We start from the raw sequence: 21040 nt of genomic DNA, 5'->3' as shown, positions 1-21040 counted from the left end.
GCAAGGCTCTCCACTCTGAATTCTAGGGGCCAAGCAAAGGGCCTGTTTGTCAGGAGGCCTCAGCTCCGTGCAGCCGAGCTGCTGCCAGTCTCATCGCTGGGTCACACAGGCTGAAGAGCCTCTCCAGGCGGCAGCCGCTGCAGAGGGGAGTGCAGCAGCATCCTCAGCCCTCTCTCGGTGCCAACAAGCACCTGCCTGACAGAATGGCCCGACTCCTGCGTTACCCTCACACCGGGCAGCTCGGGGACCATTTCGGCTGCCGCCCGGTGAGCAGCCCGTGGCAATTTGGAGCGGGGACAGAAGGGGACAGCTGGCTGCTCACGGAGCACGGCCCGGGAGGAGCTGCCCACGGCCACACCCTGCGGCACCCGGGAGCCGCGGCAGCGAGAATCAGCGCCCTGCCCCTCGCTGCAAGGAGCGTCGGGATTCAGATGTACCCAGGGGTGGAATACCAGGGTTATTTCCTCAAACGAAAATTAACTTCAAATGTTTATAATTGATACATGAATATTCATGATCTTTTGGGAGGATTTCGTAATTACTTCATTCTGCTTAGGCTCATTTGATCTGCAGTAGCGACAGCAGTAGTTTACACTCCTTCATCAAGACGCCAACAATTTGGCAGCGTGACCTTCCCAGTTTCCTGCGCTGGAGAGTGCCTCTAGTTATTCTAATTGCAATCCCAAATGGAGTAGTACCTGGAAATAAATTGACTGCTGTTCAGTTTTAGAAACCACTCCACTTGGCACTGCTCCTTGTGTAAATAGATAACAGAGGGCAATGAAAGTGCACATAGTCCCATGTGGAAAGGGGAAAAAAAAGAAAAAAAGAAGGCAGACTTTGGTTGTCATTAAAGATATGGAAATTACACAATTCCTCTATGCCACTCATTAGATATATTCCCCAAAGAAAGTTAGGCTCAAGAGTTCATACTGCCTCTGCACCTGCACACAAGGTTGCCTTATCACCTTCAGAAATAAACTTCCAGGCTTTTGGCAAATTCGAAGAAAGTCTGAGAAAATAATATGCAAAATTTGAAGACAGCAAGTCTCTGTAAATGCTGGAAGGATTAGCAGCTGGGTGGATGGAGAGAAATCTTATTTGTGCTCCCACAGAAATGAGACAAATGCCTTCAGTTCCATTCTTGAACACACCAGAGAAAGCACATAGATGAGAGAAATTCCCAAGCACAGGAATATTTTTGGCCTGTAGTTACACCCTTTTGGATGCCAGACTGAGAAACAAGTTGTTGGAAACATTATGTTCTTGATGCTGGTGCTCAAAAAACTGTTTCTTTAGATCAACAGAAAAAAAAAAAAAAAAAAAAAAAAATTTGCATAATACTGGGTCCTGACTAAAAACTGCCAAAACTCAAAGCAAAGCAGTGAAAATATGAAACCATCAGCATTAAAGCAAAATATACAGTCAGAAGCCCCAAGTAATGCTTCCTTTTCTGGTAATACCTTTTAAATTTCCTTTTCACATACAGTTTCAAATTGCTTCATGGAGATGCATGAAACTGCTAAAACCTGATAAAAGAAGCAATCCCTGTCCATTGTCAAGGAAGATGAACTTTGCAGCAGCCAAGCAATCTACTAACTAGGATGGAAATCAAGCAGGTGAAGCAACTTCCAAAAAGGAGGAATTTTTTATGTCATCTCCCATTTCCAGCAGACACACAGTGGCCTCAGTTGTTCAGCTCCAAACCATTTACAAATTAAAAACCCAGGACTTTCATTTAGGAATAATGCATTGGCATGTACAGGGAATATGTAAAGATCCTAGACAGCATGCATAACTCTCTTTCTAAAAATCAGGATAAGTAATAGGGGTAAGTATGGACTAAGCTATCTAACTTTACATGTTCTTTAGGGAAGAGTAAGAAAGCTGACTTTCTCCATTACACCTAGTTCTTTAAAAACCTAGGAATAGAAGCCACTTCAAGAATTCAATTTACTTTATTATTCAAGGGGTCCAAATAAGTTTCTTAGACACCTGCAATGATGTTTAAAGAATCTAATGAACAGAGCACTCTCTGGCCTGCAAATCCTTGGCCTCTACATTTGTTCTGCCAACAGTCAATACGGGTGGGGTGACCTTGTTAGGAAATGGAGAGACACCAAGAACTCCTTTCACATAAAAATGAATGGCTAACAGACAGCCAAAACTTTCATCCACAGATGGGCTGAGCTACTCACACAACTGGCTGATTCAGAGATGTGATGAGACAAGCTGAGCAATAGCAGTGATGGTGATGACTTGCACAGCAAATAAAGATCATAGATGAAAATTTCCTGCCTGTGCCTGTGTTATGGTTAAGACCACAGACCAGCCCCAAAAACTGGGATTTTATTAACTGAAATCCACTGGCACTGTGGTCCAAACCCAGCTGTCACTGAAATCTCCAGAAAAGCTCCCATAAGCTTCATCCACATCTGAACTGGGTTTTTACAGATTTAGTGACAGGATACATGAGACAAAGGCTAAACCAGTCCCTTCTGACGTCAAATACATGGCATTGAAATTAAACTGTGGAATCACAGGCAGGTTTATGATGACAGTTTTGGCAGCATGGGACCAAATCTAGCAGCTGGTGCAGGGAAGTGGGAATTCTGTCATCTATAAACACAGGCATAAGGAAACTAAATGTTTGATTATTTTATATCTCTCACACTCCATCATGCTTCATACACAGAGGAGCCCAAATAAAACCTGAGGGACTCCAGGCTATGCAAGTGCTATGTGCTGTAAGTAAAAGTAGCAAAATTGGTATATAAATATTTTTAATGTAGATATTTTCTATTTAAATCAACTGGAGGTAGGCTTTATCAATACATTTATCTTCATCCATGCAGGAATTTAAAATTTAAAATGTTGCACATGCATTTTTCATGTTATCTGAAGTTTCACACCCCCTTTAAATGGATTATTCTAGTTCTTTTACCCACTATGGTAACATTGATTAGACAAGAGTCTCAATTGGCTCTTCTATATCTGACACTTCCATATCTGACGCTCACAGCCTGCCACAGCAAAGGAAAGGAACTCTTTTAAACTTGCTGGTTAGCAATTGTTACATTTGTAGTAACAAATGTTACTACAATTGCAAGCAGTTTTACCTGAGGTGACTAGACATGCTTTAGAGCCCAATATTGTATCTATTCTGCTCAGAAAAACAATTGTAAATTTGAGTATTTCCAGGTTACCAGCTTCCTCTCCACAAGGCTGATAGTCAGAACTGAGTTTTGATTGGCAGAAAGCAATAGATGATACTAAAGTTTGTGTGTATTTAGTTTTCACTCACAAAAAGATCTCTCTTAAAATTAGCTGTTCAAAATCCAAGAAACACTAAAACAAAATTTCAAAGGTAAGCTGAACCAGTCTTTCATAAAAAGACCCTTTCAAACTTTAACTGTCTTTAAAAGACCTCAGACTGGAATAATTTACAATGTGCCTGGAAGGTCCTACTTCTGTTTACAAAGCCGCTGCTGATACTCAGGAATTCCCACAGCTGAAAATAGTTGAGGCTTGAGTACTTTTTGGCAAAGTACTTATTTTAGCCTTACACTCTATCCTTGGCATCTGCTGTTGAATTTTGCCAGACAGGATGCTATAAGGACATTTGGCCTGAATCAGTACAACTATTCTCACATTCTTAAAGGTTCGTAGCCCAGCTCTGCAACCTCCTTCCTGCATCCCCTCTGCATGCCTGCTGTGATCTCCTAAGGACACAGCAAAGAGCTCCTCAGCATTCAGTCAACCCAACCCTGGCCAATATGCCTGGAGACATAGAGAGGTCAAGAGGAAAGACAGCACACAACCACCATAGAGGGAGAGGGAAAGAAATACGTTGCTTGGTCCTGCGAGCCCCATGGGACAGCATCAAAGCACAGGTGATGCATGGGGTGAGAAGAAACTGAATTATTAGCTACCCAGTTCAGGGAACAGTAAGCATTTAGCACTTCTTAGCATTTAGAAAACCCATCCTTAAAAACGTTACACTGCCCCCACACATTTCCATTTAGTAATGGCACGCCAACTACTTTTCTATTTGCTCATGCACTTTGGTTTCCATTGCTCTCCCTCCCCAGGAATGGGAATGCTCCTGGCCACGTGTACAGACACTGGCTCTCTATCCCTTAACTCTATTTGGGTATGCAAGCCAAATTAATTTCATTTTCTCTCATGTGAAAAACTCCCCTTGCCAGACTTTCTTGTACTTTCTTCAGTCTCAATTCAATATTTATCTATATGGGAGACCAGCACTGCAATCAGGAGAGGAATTGCTGGCCCCTTGCATAACTATTACTATTTTTCTGCTGTCATTCCTAATATCTCCTCAGATTTCATTACCTTGTCACTGTTAATTTAGCTGTGGACACCTGTGATCAGCCAACATGCCTAAATCACCACACACCCCGATACCCTTTCTAGCTGATGAGCTCCCAGAATACATCAAAAATTATTAGCAGTCCATCAGGGCAAGCCCTTGCATCAGTGCCCTTTGTATTTCTGTAGCCCTCGAGGTCCCACAGCTGCTCCCATCTGATGTTCTGATCTGTCTTTGTACAGATGATGGCTCTCAGCTTTGTCTAAGCAGTCACTATGATTAGCATGCTCCTGCTTTGTGTGCCAAGGCTGCTGCTATTAACACCAAATAAAACCTGTCCTAAAACCTGTCCTTGAAGAACTTCACGAGTAGCCTTCCCTCTAGTTTGACAGCGTTAGCTACTGTTGTCTCTGCAGTCTTCACTACTTAATGCATCTTACTGCTCCTTGTCTTCTTCAGCTGAACTAGTAAATTCTCAGGCGACACCAATTCAGGCATTTACTCAGATCTAGACATGTTAAATTTCTTTCACTGAGACATTAGGTACCACATCTGCATAGAACAGAGGACAAGGGCTGTATGCAGAAGGTTGTATCCAAATGTATCCCCATCTTGAAAGGAAGGCTGAATTTAAATGCACAGGCATCTGGTCCAGATTTCCTGGTCTTGGGACCAGGTCAGATATTTCTGACCTGTCAAGATATTTCAAGGTTCACCATCTGAGAAGGCAGTATTTGTTGTCTGGATTTACTTTAAAGCAAGTTTCAACTCAAGGTTTCAGGATTTGTTCCTCTCATATCTGAGGGATAATACCAAATTATTGTTGCAGCAAGACTTTCTTAACATCTCAGAATTAACTTTTGCAGCTATTTCACTAACAAAAATTGATCATTTAATTCAGATGATTTAGCAGTGAACTCATTTGAAATCCTCTTTTCTCTACTCTTCCCCCTCCTCCACACACTGATGAGCAAATCACTTAGAGAGAAGTTTGTCTGCTGACTGTATAAATTTTACTCAGTAGGAAAATACATTCCTGTAATTGCTTTTCAAATGGTGAGGATCTGGATAAATGAACAAGTTGTTCTATGAACAGAGGAACTAATGAAGGCTAGCTTCCCTCAGTTTGTGTCCTGTGTTACATTTTTCATACTTTGGCTGTTCCCCCAACCCCACCTTGCCACATCCCATCTAACTCACCTCCTTTAGCTGCTGTTCTGTCCTCTCTCCTTGTTGGTTCATGGATGCTGGCTGGCACGTGGCTCAGCTGGCTGGCAAGCCAGCATGCAGTGGAGCAGGGTCATCACAGCTTCAAGGACCAGCCTGCTTCTGCCCCACCCCTCTCTCAGTCTCAAGAGTCTTGCACAGACCTCACATCTAAAGACCTGTGCCTGCATTAAATCTAATCAATTTAACAGCCAGTTAAAAAGTATTTGGATGACTAGCAATGAGATCGTGTGACCATGTATGCTTTAGCCTCTCAAGAGATAACCAAAATTCTCTCAGAGCACACAGAGCACACTTTCTCAGAGAAAGTTCTGCTCACAGAGTTTGTCTGGGTTCACAGTTTGGAAGCAGAACATTGTACATAGCAGTCATTCCCACCACCAGTTACTGAGGACAGACAGGACGTTTCCCGTATTATCACTATGACAGTGATTAGAGCCACCTATTTATAGCTGTGCAATGAAAAAATCTCAGCTCACAGATGTGAAGTTACCCAGGCTTTTAAATCTTTCCTATCCAGGGGCTTAGATTATTCCTGCTTTATAATTTTTCAGATCCATGTTATGACTTTATATCCAATTAATTCTGTGGGAGGGTAGCAGTTCTAAAATGAACACAGAGTAAACAAAATCATTAAGAAAAGGACTGCTATGAGAGTTCAAGTAGTCATTGCATTGTTAATATTCTTCAGTAGTTCAGGTTTAAGGGGTTTTCTGTGTGTTGTATGACATATTAAATACATAGCAAAGGGCCTAAAGGCCCTGTTCTGTTTTCAAAGCCACTACTGTACCAATTTTTAAAAAATAATAATTACCCAAAAGGGACCAGAGAAGTTTTGACAATCCATGAACCTCCCCTTAGCACAGCTGATTTGCATATAGTGTAGCTAAGAGGTGTATTTGACCCAAGCATTTATAATTAAACCTTAACTTGTCATATATAAGGAAAAGCTTTATTTTCATTTCAGTGATTTTGTTGAACTGTAATTCCAAGAAATACCAATTAGCTATCAAATGCTGACAACTTGCACTTAGCACTGATTAGGGCTAGATATGAAATATAAACCTATCACATTACTATAGTGCAACAGCTCATTACCAGTCTAGCTTTCCCAGCTAATCTTTTCTACTAATTTTTATTTAGGGACCTACTGGCCAGCTCATCTGAAAATTATATGCTAATGATCCGCTAAGAATTGAGAGCTCTAAATGGTAACATGAGAGAAAAAATAATTCTGTTTGACCTCTTTATGTTATGATAGATGCCATTTAATCAATTAGGACAGCAGAACATATCATTCCATTTCAGACCTGGCAGATATATATAAAGGAAACAAGAAAGGGTGAAAGCTTCACACATCTTGACCTCCTTCACAATATAAAAGAGCATCATATATAGTATGAAAGAATGTTTAGGAGCACAGTCACTGAGACAGCAGTCAGGACACCATTTCCTCTGGGTCTCCTGCAACAGGGGCTTGCCAAGGATGTGACTGCTGCTAGGAGAGGGGACCTGTCAGAGACGGGGTCACAGCATTGTGCACTGCATCTTGTGGATATGTCAGGCTGGCCTGCTGCCAGTTAAGCCTCCAAAAGATTTAACATGGGGGGCTGGGACCCTGGAATGTCCCAGAATCAGAAATGCAGCTTACAATTAGGCCTTCCTCCTTCTCCCCTCACCTGCCTGAGATTATGAAAGTATTTGAGAAACTAAAGATACTGCAGCAGCGACAATGACTGCTTCATGTTATTTGGCAGAACTCCATGATAAATCAAAGTTATTTCTGAGATACATTGGAGATGCAGAAGGGAAAGAACGCTATGTTTCATATATATAATATAACTCACTTGTTATTGAGTAGAAAACATTATAGATGGAGAGATATAGGTAGGATCAGGTATAAAACGGTGTCTGATCCATACTGTTAAACTTGAGTAAATTAAGAGCATCATGGGATATAAAAGCCCTATATTTAATAACTAATATAAAAAAATTGAGAACAATGACAGAAATATTTGAAAAGCAGAACATGATCACATTTAGGGGCTGTCTTATCTCCTGCAGTCTCACTGGGCTGGAGTTTCTTTTCTGAAGACTGTGATATTTACCCAACAACACCAATATTTTTGCCTGTGTTCACTGGTCCCAACACTGAGTCAAAACAGACACGATCACACATTAATGCCTAAAAACCTCTGAATTATGTCTCTAAAACAACCACTCAAAAACATCCAGTGCAATTCTGTATTTGTGCAATTCAAAATCTGATTAATGGCAGAGCACATTATGCTGAGTATGTTCTCAACACTCATCTAGCCCTGACTCAAGACAATAAGCCTTTAAGATGCCAAAAACTGGACTTCTTTTCCTAAATATGGCAATAGAGATATTTTCTTCCTGTTGAGGAAGGAGCAAGAATCCCTTATGACTGCCCTTCTTGGAACCTGCACAGCAAGAGGAGTGAAGATCTGCTACTCTGCCCAAATTTTTAAATCTCCCAAAAGAATATTCTGTACATAAACATGCAAAGGTTTTCAAATTTAAGTGCCAGAAAAGTTTCAATATGAGCATAATTAGACCACAGGGTTGGGAGATGTTCCTGCACTATAATAAAGGAGCCAGAAGGAAAAAAGCACTGTACAGATAGACCTGTTGCATACTATGAGGTTAACCAAGGAGAATTTACTCACACATTCAGGCATTGCAAAATGCAATGAAAGATAATATGAGCAGCATATACCTTACAATGTCATCATAGAATACTTAACTCTTTGTTAGATAAGTCTCTTTTTCTTTATGACAATAAGATTGTTAACATTTTTTAGTTGGCTTCTGGCAAAATGAAGAAGTACTTTCCAATTATAGAGTCTTAAAAAGGAGCTTATATGAAGCTTCAGTTAGTGGCACAATTAATGGATAATACACAGAGAAGTCTACGGAATTCATTAGGTAATATGGATTACAGATTAGATATTAGTAGGAAATATTTGGTATTTTTATTTCTGAGAGATGAAGCAATACACTGGTAACACATCCATATGAATATGAACACAAAATTATTAAGACAGTTATTTTTGTTCTGAATTTAGGTTTACTTCCAATAGAGAGATAACATAGCTGTTTAATGCATAAAATAGATGAGTGATTGCTGGCCAAAATGACTCTCTCATACCCACACTATTACTCTGTGAGTTGAATATTAGCTTACTATAATTTCATACACAGCCTGCAACATTCTTTAATCATAGCCCACAGCTAAATGTTGCCTGTTGAAAAGATCTGGTAGCTGTTTGTTACTCTGTTCAGTTACCTATTTTTCTCTGGTCTTCCATGGGAGGAAAATACTTAGGAACAGCAGTTTTCCCTATGATTAGGTATCAGAACAGCTATTAGTATGATGTTCAGATTCCTTAAAAGAATCAGGTATTGCTCCGCAGGGAAGTACTGTTGATGGATGGAACCTGGCCAACGGAATTAAAAAATTATTTATACTATATTTTGCATAGGTGTGATAGAATAGCATTTTCATAGGAACTATGAATTTTCTTGCGAGGATGAAAAACTACATGTGAAAAACTAGTTACACCTAACACATGTGGTTGTGATACCACCAGAGACCAGGTGAGTTCTGCTACAGTGCCACAGAAGCATTATGTCCCTGCCTGGACTATCCCTGACCTTGATGAAGGTGACAGTTCCTGGGAGCATGAACATTCAGATTCACAGCAGCCAGAGACCTCCTGCAAACACTATCCTCATCGCCATGAGGCTCCCTGCATTGAATTGAGAGTGAGAAGAATGGACACGGCACCTGCAACTGGACACACATGACTTTACCACTTGTGTAACACACTTGATTTTTACATCTGACACACACATAAATTATTTCAGGCAAAGGAGCTCACAAAGGACTGTGTCCTGGTTTCAGCCCTGGCAGACTGCAATCATGAATAGCACAGAATCAATAAAAAACACTGATTATAACCCCACTGTACAGCACATAACAATCCAAAATGGCAGCAGTCACCTAGCAAGAGAAAGGAAAATCTGTTATCAGCTTAACATTCTTATTTTGTATTGTGTGATGCAAAGATTTTAAAAGTTACCAAAGCACACCCTCACTTTTTCTGTAAGACCCAATCCACAGTAAGCAGCCTCAACATTAGCTGAAAAAAACAGGAGTATTTCACAAATCTCACTGCAGCATAGTGTGTGGTAGGGTGCCAACAAGTTCTCTTTCACATGTGTTTTCAGAGGCAAATCTTACTCAGGTTTGATCCTCCATCAGCCCTCCTTCCCCCCATAGTTTATACATCAGTGTGAACCACTACAACTCCAGCAGTTACTCTCAGTTTCCTGTGACATGAGAACAGCTGTCCTCCATCACACCAGTAATGTCCACATGCAAGAGAAATGTCCAGGATTCAAGAGGTGCATGTTGGCATGATAGGACCAAGAACACAGAGCTCCCAGAACACTCCCTCCCTCTCAGAAAAGCAGTTATTCCTTCAACACCATACCTTTGAAAACATTTTTATTTGTTATGTATACATGCCAGCTGGGTAGTAGATCTGGATGCTGCATCTAATTCCTGTCCTCCTGCATAGGCGTGTAATTTAGAATGGCTTCACTTGGAGACTGTGAAAACTGTTGTTTGCAAGAGAGAGGGAGCACAGTCGAGGAGCACAAAAGATTCTGCTACTCTATTTATTGCTGGAGGCAGACATGAAAATCGTGTTCAATCTTTAAAAGACTGCTCCAAGGAGATTCAGGTCCCACTTGCACAGAGATGATGAGGTGCTTTTAACAGCTCACCTTTTAAGGGCCCCCCTCCTTTGTTCTCTGCTGTCTGAGCTGAGCAATGTTTGTCTGTAATAGCACCCAAAACAGCTGCCACCACTGCTCTCTGGAACCACCTGCACCAAAGGCAGCCACAAGGGCTGATATTTCTGACAGTGTGGACATACATTTTGTCATTGATTTTCAAAGAGAGTGAGGTTTTGTTTCTGACCAAGAGCATGAACTAAGGAATAGAGAGAAAACAATTCAGTAAATTCCACCATCTCTCAAAAACAGCCCATTGGAAAACAATTATAAATTGTAATAATTTTAAATACAGCAGGTAGGACATTTTTTCTGATAGGATGATAAGGCAAAACAAAGCTAAAAGATAATACAGCTAAAAGAATTAAGTCTGCTGTCTGGTATTAATTTACTGGGTCTCGTCAGATATTGCTAGAAAGCATATCACCTGGATGGCACTTATAAAAAAATATTCTAAAAACTAAAATAATCTAACAAGTTCATCCTGAGGCCTGAGAGAGGTAATTTTCATATTTCAGAAAATAATTCTAACCAGCCTGCTTAAATCCAAAAAGTCAATGCATATTTAAAAAATCCACTTCACATCTGTTCATTGTGTATAGACCTGGAGGCAACCACCAGCCAAAAACTTTGATCATTTAGCAGAATCTGGTATCTGAAAAGCACAAGAGGATTATCTCCATTGCCTTTCTCTCAAATGTGTTATGACAATAAGAACTTCAATAAAAAAAACATCTTGCAGTTGTAATGCCATCCAAATACTCCTGAAGCAGTAAGGCAAACTGGCTGAAGTGTCCTCCACTTACAATCACACAATTCTCTTAAAAGCCTCTAGGGCCTGACACTCCATTGAGAGGGTGATGTCTAAATAGAGTCCAAGAAAATGAGGAGTTTGAAGAAAAAATGTTCAAGTATTTGCCCAGAAAATGTAAGCAAAGGTTATGTTTATTCTTAAATTAATGTCACAAATACTATTTATATACACAGAAAACAAAGTAGTCCTGCTTGTGCCACTTCAGTAGTCTCAAATCCCTATTTGTGTGGCAAGTTTCGGTATAAACTTCTTGAGCTTCAAATTTGTGGTCACATACCCATTTGCAACCAATCAATAGATTATTGTACTTTTGCAGTTTTCACATTCACCAATTCCATCAAATTATGTCCCTTTCAATTCCAAACAAACTCAACATTAGGCTACATTTAACCACACACTGCCTCTTTCAACAAATAAGCTGTTAATCATCAAATACAGAACATGAAATATCCCTTAGCAAGGATTTGAGGATTATCTCATCTAATTAGATATAAGCATGTTTTCTAATCTGTGGGTTTAAGCCAAATCCCAATAAAAAGATTTCCATTGATTTACATAGAGTTTTGGATCAACTAGTGGGAGAACTTGATTTTGCAATCTGTAGAGAAAGAGACCTTAAAAAAATGTGTAACTAAATGATGACAGAAAAAAAAGTTGTTAACTAAATTAAATCACCCAGCACAGGAATGGACTGGACAGCCCATATCCCTGCTAGGGCAGGGTCTCAAAAAAAAGCCACTGAGACTTTCTGGATTTCTTTGACACCATGCAAGTGTAAAAATACATCTAACCACTGATTTTCAGGCTCCTAAAAGCAGATTTGATTATAGTAGACACACTAGAACACATTTTATTGTTTATTTATATAACTGTCAGCCATCCACAGGCACTTGGCAATCAAGGATGAAGATAAATTATCAAAAGGAAGTAGAGCTATTGAAAATTGTCGAAGATTTGGACCAAGAACTCTGTATTGAAATTGCATAAGCCTAGCAGTTAACCCATCTTAAACAGTTTATCATGCAATTGTTAAAGGATATTTGTTAGTTACAAGTTTATTTCGCTTTTAAATGATTCTACCAACTAAGTGTTCACTACAGCTCTTGAGTAGCTACTCCACTAATAGGAGCCCCTGTTAGCATGCTCTAAAGTTTATATTCCTCCACATCATTACTTAAAAAGAAATCATTCTGCCACTTTGTCTCACCAGAAACAATTCTCTCCTCCTGTGTGTATTCACATCCTTGAAACACCACAGAGTAGTTGTCATCTCTTCTCTCAGAGTCCTCCTTCTCCCTACAAGCTATGAAGCTTTATTTCTGTCACAGTGTTCTTCCAGGTGAGTAACCCTTTCATTCCAGACCTTTCATAATTCTTCTCGCTTCTCTTTTAAATTCTCTGCAGTCTGCAACCTTTTCTTAGCAATGAGATGCACAATTCCAAACAAGCAGCTATATAATGGCAGATAAATAGAAAAGCTATTTTCTTTGGTCTACTGCAGTAGAATGTCTTTTTGATTTGAGTCACACTGGTTTTCCACAAGCAAAGAAGGATCAATATGGAAATGAAATTTAATTTAACACATCATATCCATATGCAACTATTCATGAAACTGGAGATAACCAAAAATGTGAAATAAGTCTAATAAAAATTATTACATGCTTTTTGATAATTTGATGCATTGTACAAGAGGTAGTTATTCCAAGGATATGACTATTTAAAAATTGCTCAATTATACATGAAATGAATTATCACCACATTTCTATGAGAGAAAATGTATTAATGTTCAATTGAGCCTGAACCAGTGGTGGAACAGGTGAGAATAAACTGCTGGATACCCTGACAGAAGGTTCAAAATGGCATTTTAATGAATTAAGTATAGATTAATTTTTGTATGAAATTACCACAATGGCCTATTTGGGTTCCACTCAAGCTATATTTCAGGAATAACTACACACTACTGGATTGCTTGTTCATTACCAGCCACGTCTGTGCTGGCCTGGGACCAAATGTGAAGTAGTGTCCCTCTGTGATGCAGATATCTGCTGCTTGTAGGAATGGCTATTTAAATGCAATTAGTAATTGCTGTCAAGTCTGACTATAGCTACAGCACTTCCCTTCTCTTTTCATTTTGCAGTCCATCATTATTTTCTGGTTACAGCATCCATAAAGTACTAATTTTCTGAGTGGTTCAAAGAGCATTCAAAGAGATACTTCATGAGGTCTGATTCTTCTCACTTGAATGCTTGTGCAGAATGGAGTTTGTCAGCTGAGGTCTGTTGTAAAACTGGTGCAACAGGAGTTCAGGCTCAGTGAATGCAGCATAGCCACTTGCACCCATTACACATGTTCACAGACACCACTGCTCCAATTCCTGTCACTGCTGGACTGGCAGGACTGAATTGAAAACCCAAAGCTGGGGAATGGCAGCTCCAATGCAGCTTTTCTTTTGAGGATTTTGTCTACTGTCTCTCATTAACTTGATGATGAAACACAATGCTATAAGATGTGGGCAGATAAAGCTCAAATCTGCACTATCAGCTGTACAAGCTACTCTACAATAAAGTACATCATTGGTGAACACTACAACAGCAAACCAATCATCTGCATGCTCCTAAGCTGCTGATTAAATTATTCTAATAAAATGCAAGATGTTTTCCTACACTCACAAACCAAGCATCCCTGACTCCACCTGTTTTATGTAGTTCCCTGGAATAAAGAAGGAAATTGCCAGAAATTCAACCTAAGAAACTGTCAGATACAGAAAAACCCCAGAGGTGGACATAACTGCCAGATGCTCCGAGTCCTCATTATATTCATGCTGACAGAGTTTCATTGCTCTTGCAGGCCACTGCATTGCTCCTGCCCAGTGACAAAGGGCATGTGCCTAAGGCCAGGTCCTCCACTGGTACAAGGTGGCATTGCTCCAGTGGCTTCAGTGTCTGATAGCCAAGGTTCTAGTCCACATGACCTGGATGAAAACATCAAGGAAAAATTCTTTTTTTCCTGAGAAGACCATGTTTTTGATAGCTAATTAGGAACTATTTCACATTCAACAAAATGTCCATTGACCACTCTCCTACACTCTCCTACAATTGAATCATGCAGGGGTATTTCTTAGGCTTATTTTTCGTTTTGAATAGGCCAATTTCTTTTTCCTTGTTTGCTTCCCAGTTCCCCTCTGTGGATTGTTGTCTCCTCTACACATAATTTCAGGGTCTCTTGGAGCTTTCCCATTCATTTCAGGCCATTTCCCAGCCCTGTGGTTCTGTTTCAGCTGTCTCTCATGTCCTCATTTCCTCCCCGCTTCTTCTGCTCTCACATTTTCTCAAGTGAAACAGCAAAACAGTTTTTCATCCACTTCTAGTAGATTCAGAATATATATATATCACAAAAAGACCAGAGATTCTGAATGGCACACCAGATTTTTTTTTTGAGGCTGTGATCTTTGTACCATATTTTCATTGAGGAGGTGCAAATGTTAAGGAATAGAAGACATAGATGAAGGAGTGGAAAGTAAAAGAGATTCAAGTTTCTCGATTGAAAAATCAAAAAAATCTAGTTTCAAAAAAACCCAAACAAACTAGTTTCAGGTTCTGATGAAGTAACCATTAATAGGCTGCTCATTGGACATATAGCTCAAGTGTGTCATTAAATTCTTAGACCTAGTAAGCAGACATGGTTGTGTGAATTCAACAAACCTAGGACTTAGTACAAGCTCAAAAATAAGGAGGAAATCTCCAGTACTAATACCACTTATGGTCCAAGAAACTCCTAACATATTTCTGAAAATCCTAACATCTTTTCTCAGAAAAATAATGTAACTCATGCTAAAAATGCAAAGGCAAGACATATAAACAAGATACTTGGCATTTCAGTTCTTCTCACATGCAGACTTTTTCAAAGATGTAACAACCATACATAGATACACTCTTCTAACTAAGAAAAGAAATTGAGGTACTAGATCCATCCAAACCCCATTTTCATTTTTTTCCCATAATTAACTAAGAATTTAAAGAAAATATGTGACATATAACTCATTCTTTAAACTAGTATACCACAACACTATAATCCAACACTTTTCCCTTTCTCTTTACTTAAAAACAATAATATTCTACATTTGACCAAAAAACCCCTCATATTCTGCATGCCATTAGGACTATTTATGTGAGTCATTAACTCTAAAGAAAGGGGAAAAATAGGGTAACAGTCCTAGCACTAGTGAAAAAGTACACAGTGCTTTTTGCCAACTCTGAATGCCCTTTACAAATCCTATTTGAATTTTTTCTAATTCAGTTTTATAAATGTGAATAAAGAAATAAACACCTGAATAAATTATTTTCCAAAGGTCATGCAGAAAGAAGGAATGGATTAACCCGTGCTTTAAGCACCAGATTAGATCTTACATGGCTCTGCCAAGAAGCATCTTGTGCAACCTTGCAGTAGTCACTTAATAAAATTTTATTTTCTGCATATAGGATTGAATAAAGCAATACCAGCATGTAAGATTTGGGAGGAAATGCAACCATATGACAGAGAAGCAGAAGTGCCAAGAATAAAATACATGCTTTTAACTCACACCCATCTATTTTACAGACAAGATTCCCTCCTTGGATAAGCATAAGCATGTAGTTCAAAATACAGGATGCCTCTAGAAACACTAGCACATTGGGACAGCATGTTAAGAGAGAAGCCCATTAAATAAAACAAGCAACAATTTCTGGAAGAGAAATACATACAGCCTTGCACTTTTCTAAACAGTCTTCTTATATTCTCACAGTCATTAAAATGCATAAAAATGATTATTTCCAAAACAGCATTACCATGAATTATCACCACCCATGTTGCCTAGCAACTGGAGTAATTTTTGAATAGTGAGCTATATAAACCAGTATCTGGAGTTTGTGCAAATGGGTATTCATTTGAGGGTTTAAAACACATTCATCTTGGCAATCAGAGGCAGATAATGCAGCACTAACATAAAACTGAAACAGTCTTAAAAACATAAAATGGCACTAACAATTACTGCATCTTAGCAAAACCCTTCTGTAGCAGATCTAAGCCCAACCATATTTGGTCAGTCCAGGAACTGACACCCTTGCTCTTCCTTGAGCTTGCAAGTACCCCTTTCCAATTTTTTTGAAGATACTTGACATTCCCATGGAGAAAATAATCCTTGCCCAATCTTTTGAAGGATTTCTTCATACCTCAAGAGCAAAACGAACTGGTGACATAAAATGGCAATGTATTTAAATCAAATAAAAATTCTATTTTTATATATGACACTGAGCTGGAAGAACTCAGTGGTTCATACCATGACAGAACAATGTGTTTTCTAAGGTTCAAAACAGGTCTGGAAATAGTGAGTAATAGACAGAGATTAGAGAGAGATTAAAAGTTCCTATATGACATATACAAATTCCCAGAAGTCATGGTCTGGTCACTCATTAACTGCAAGTATTTGCCCCCTGTATGGATTCTTGTCCCATCTTCACATCCATGTGAAATTTCACTTGAATACAAGACAAGTGCCCCCAAACCATATCAAACCATATTGTTTGATGTCTGAGAATTTCTACATTACTTTCTTACAACTTCAGAAAACAAGTTCCTTCTAAAGTTAGCATAAATCTTTGTTACTATTCCCAAAATGGGAGTGTATGGGGGGATCTTCCCAAGGGAGAAAGATTCCAACTGAATGGTTTCCAAGGCTTAGCCTTATGGGTAAAAATGAAAGAAAAGCAACATGTGCTGAAAAACAGCATGTGTTTCTCATAGAGACTGCAGGTGGAGAAGCAAATTCATCCCTGGCACAAATACAGACACCACTGAAGGCAATGCAGTGTCATCTGCTTACACCAGCTATGAATCTGAACAAGCTTTTCTCTACAACTACTACCTGTGGAGATAAAGCTGGATACAAAACTGAAGTGAATTTAAGAGCCTGCAGCTTCTCAGAGTTTGGAGAACCAAATTTTTGCAGTAAGATAAAAACTATGCATTGTGAGTTTCCAGGTTCCCAGGAAGCCATGCAGTGCCTACTGACAGCCTGCCATAAAATACTTAATGGCTGTTTAATAGCTCAGATACAGAAAAGATGCTCCATTTTGTCTGATGCTCTGTGGAAATTTACTGAGACCACACACAATGTGCAGAGCTGTCACATAAGAAAACACTTCCATTGTTTTCCTTTGGTCCCACTCAAAAAGGGCAGTTAACAAAAATATAATTTTATATTTAACAGTGAAAGAGAACACCCTCTAGAGAAAGGGGAATTACCCCAGTTAGAGAGGCTAGTCACTGCTCTAAACAAGAGGTGCCACTGAACACATATCGTCTCTGTGGGGTACTGAGCCTCTTCTACAATGCAGCGCATGCACATCCAGATTCCCTTTCCTCTGAGGGAAGGACTCCCCCTCCTCCACTGAGGAGCAGGGCACACCTGTACTGACAGATCACTGAGCTAATCGTGTCTGTGCTCATCCAGCCACCAAAACTCTTATTTCCATTGCTCAGGAATAGACCAAATATGGGAAAAAATTGTTTTCTGGATTCTTCTCAGCAAGAGGAAGAAAAGGTTTGCTCCAAAATATGCCAGTATATTTTTCAAATTATATTTTAAAAGTCCTCTTAGAAACAGGACATTGACTGATTTACAGATGACCAACCACTTCTCTACACTCTATAATATCTTCTTAAAGGAATAATTCTTATTAGGAGTGAACCAAAGAGGGGATTGTGACCTGAATAGAGCTTTGATCTTCTTTCAGCACTGCAGACGTTGATAAGAAAATATGCTGACATCTCTGGCTGTGTAGGCTCACAAGTGCAACAGCTGGGAGTCACAACAAAAAGTGATTGAACACAAAGCAATTAGAAGACGTGTTTGGTAATGCTTTTCTCCTGGTCAGTCATTGCCAGGAAAGACAATTGTTGTATTTGGTAACTCTTCCTTGTATGTTTAGTTATAGCCTAGCAAGCATTACTAGCATTATCTTTTGTATTCCTACTGGTGAGCTTCTCTTCAATCCATACAATCCAACTGGAAAGAAGACAGGTTTTTCATAAGCATTGCCTGAGTTACACTTTGTGAAGTGCAGAATTCAAGCTATTTTCATGCTATGACAAGGTGCACTATCCACAAAACTTTTAATGAATATTTATACATAGAAATGTGGTTAGTCATTAACTAAATTCCAGCCTGATTGAGCTCAAGGAATGGAATATTTCCAGAAAGCATGTTTTAAGTCCAGACTACCAAATAATTTTTGAAACTAAAGGTTGGAAGAGAAACAGAATTATAACCAGTATCAATTAATTTTTATTTGCCAAAATGAAGACAAAAATCAAGAAGCAATCTTGAATGAACATGTGTAAATTATCATGTTTGCAGCCTTTTAAATGCTAAAAAGGGTAAAATGCATGGACTGAAATATTACTCTGTGGATGACTTGGTTCATTCTCCATGTCATTCTGTTGTTCCTAACTCCTGAAGTAATTCACCTGTCCCTAATGAATGGTGACATTCATTGACAGTTTGATCACAAGATGCCACTGGAAGCCATTCCCATGATGCTAGCTGCTACTCCCTAGGTTCTAGGCTAGAGAAAAGCAACACTGCCCACAAAATCAGAAACTTCTCAATAGGAAGGCAGTGTGACTCCCTGGGCTGGAAAATTAATCCAAGCCTCCCCTCAAACCTGCACACATGACACATAGGGAGAGTGATGACGAGAAATGAACACAAGGAATACCCACTAGGTGAGCAACTCTTCTTGCTTCCCAGAAGCCACCTGCAGTAGCAAACACCACTGGTTTACTGTGGTGAATAGGGCCTACTTCTTTTTTTACATAGGAAAAGCTGACACTGAGATTGAAACCATAAAAAAAAAACCACAAAGTAACATTATATCACAGAAGGAATCTCATGACAAATGTGCATGCTCATTTTGACATGTATTTCCAAGAAAGTAAATTCCATACAATGGACAGCAAGATAATTTTCTCCACAGGGCTTCATTATGTCAGCAATGTTCCTCTCCTTGGAACAAATATGAAACCCTCTCATATGCCTTGAAACATTAAAAAAATCTTTGAACAGCCACAGAAAACAAAACCCTAATGTGTTGAACTTCAAACCTTAAGATCTTTCAGCCACCTATTTCAGCAGGCTTCTTCCTCTGAAACCTATTTGCCAAACACAGTGTAGCTACCACGTGTAAGGCCAGATAAGGTGCCACTGAACCGCAGGCAGCTTCTGCCGTGACTCAAGAGGGCTGCACTGACCCCAGCAGACTGTTTTCCTCCTTACCCAAATCTGCCTCAGGCCCAGACAGACAAACTGCTTTCAAGAATCCTCTCATTAGGCACAACCCAGACCACCACTTACTTGTATGGGATGTGTTTGCTTCCATTGACAAGGGCGAGGATGACATTGCCCAGCGCAGGCAAGGAGAGACAGAGGCCAGAGCTTCCCTCGCGGTTTTTGCTGAGCACTTTCACGCAGCTGCCCAGGTCAATAAGGTGCAAGCGGCTGCGACCTCCAGACACTGCCATAAACAAAGAAAGCAGACAGTTAGTGTGGGCCTCCAAAAGCAGCTTCCCAGGAAAGCAAAAGACTCACCATGACTTGTGAAGAGGAAACAACCCAGGAGCCTTCCCTAATTCCTGTTAGCAGGCACAACTGTAGGGGTACTGCCAACGCACTGTCAGCCTTCATGGCTGTACACTGCTGTACATTGCTGCCTACTCCACACCTGCTTAAAAATTGCTGAGTACTCAGTACTGCAGGCTGACCTCACCAATGTGACTATATTTTTTTAAATATAGCTCTATTAGCCTGTGCCTGAGTTGGCTCTTTTACTGGCTCTGTCACTACTGTTTTTCTGTCTGGAAAACTACAGGCTGGGAATTCCTATTTAGTAAGCAAGGATACTTCTCTTATTTTTCCCATCCTGAATACCGTATCTTAAGAAGACACTGTGGCATCTGTGGGGTGTTCAACTTTTCTTCAAGCCTATGTACTTTCACAGGATCATTACAGCTATGAAAAGTTTGCCAAGACATGGGTGATGGATTGTGATGTAGCACCTCTGTTTAAGAACAGTTTCTATAAAACCAGCAATAGATCTTTATGGTTTTTTTTTTCTTGTTTACTCTGCATCAACACACTACTTCCAGAGTGAAAAGATGAAACACCAAGATTAATAGCATTTTTTCCCTTTAAAAGTCTATGGTACCTTATGAATCCGGGATGGGAACTATGTAGACTTCACAGAAGTGCTTCTAGCTCTCTACCATCTCAATACAATTTCCTAGCTGAGTTTTTTCATCTGATCTGGGTTCATGCCTCCCCATTCTCAAGAGTTAGTTTAGAAGCAGTCTATAGGAAAAGGCAGATTTATTTCTAGGATATTAACTCAATAGGTATAAAACAGAACAGATTCACTAGGTTGGAAGAGAGAGGTAATATCAATATATGGAGGCACAAATACACCTTAAACAGCAGCAGAAATACTTTCACATCTGAGTTTACCTCTATGCAAGTTAATTCAAAGCCATTTTGACACAGGATCTCAACTTACACATTTGGTAAGAAAAAAGAGAGAAGATGAATGAAGACAGAAGACCTCCTATGGGATTTGTGACTAATATTCCAAAAGTGTGTCTAATATTGCTGTCAGCGATTGTTCAAATGCAGTGACTTCTGCTGCTTTAAAGTCCTCTTAGTTCTTCAGCTCTATCAGGTGTTATGCAACACTGGACTTCCATGTATTCTTCTCACCAGAAAGTATCCACAGACACTAAGGGCTCCTGCACTGACTGCAGAAAATTAGGCTTCCTTG

The 21040-nt window shown here is 39.6% G+C and overlaps 1 protein-coding gene across 5 annotated transcripts in view; it reads right to left on the bottom strand.

Annotated features, from left to right (window-relative positions):
• The window catches only part of KIF26B (kinesin family member 26B), a 272818-nt gene that overhangs the window by 29398 nt on the left and 222380 nt on the right, over nucleotides 1-21040 (bottom strand). For all 5 annotated transcript variants that reach the window (XM_005526873.3, XM_088053418.1, XM_088053420.1 and 2 more), the window contains one exon: nucleotides 19585-19744. In XM_005526873.3, the coding sequence (XP_005526930.2) occupies nucleotides 19585-19744 (160 nt within the window). The remainder of the gene's footprint in view (nucleotides 1-19584; nucleotides 19745-21040) is intronic.

Source organism: Pseudopodoces humilis, chromosome 3 (assembly GCF_049639895.1).
Source record: "Pseudopodoces humilis isolate 2021_Gansu_Grassland_sample_001 chromosome 3, ASM4963989v1, whole genome shotgun sequence".
NCBI classification, from domain to species: Eukaryota; Metazoa; Chordata; class Aves; order Passeriformes; family Paridae; genus Pseudopodoces; species Pseudopodoces humilis.
Note: the sequence above shows the minus strand (reverse complement) of the source record. Positions and strands in the feature narration are given on the sequence as shown.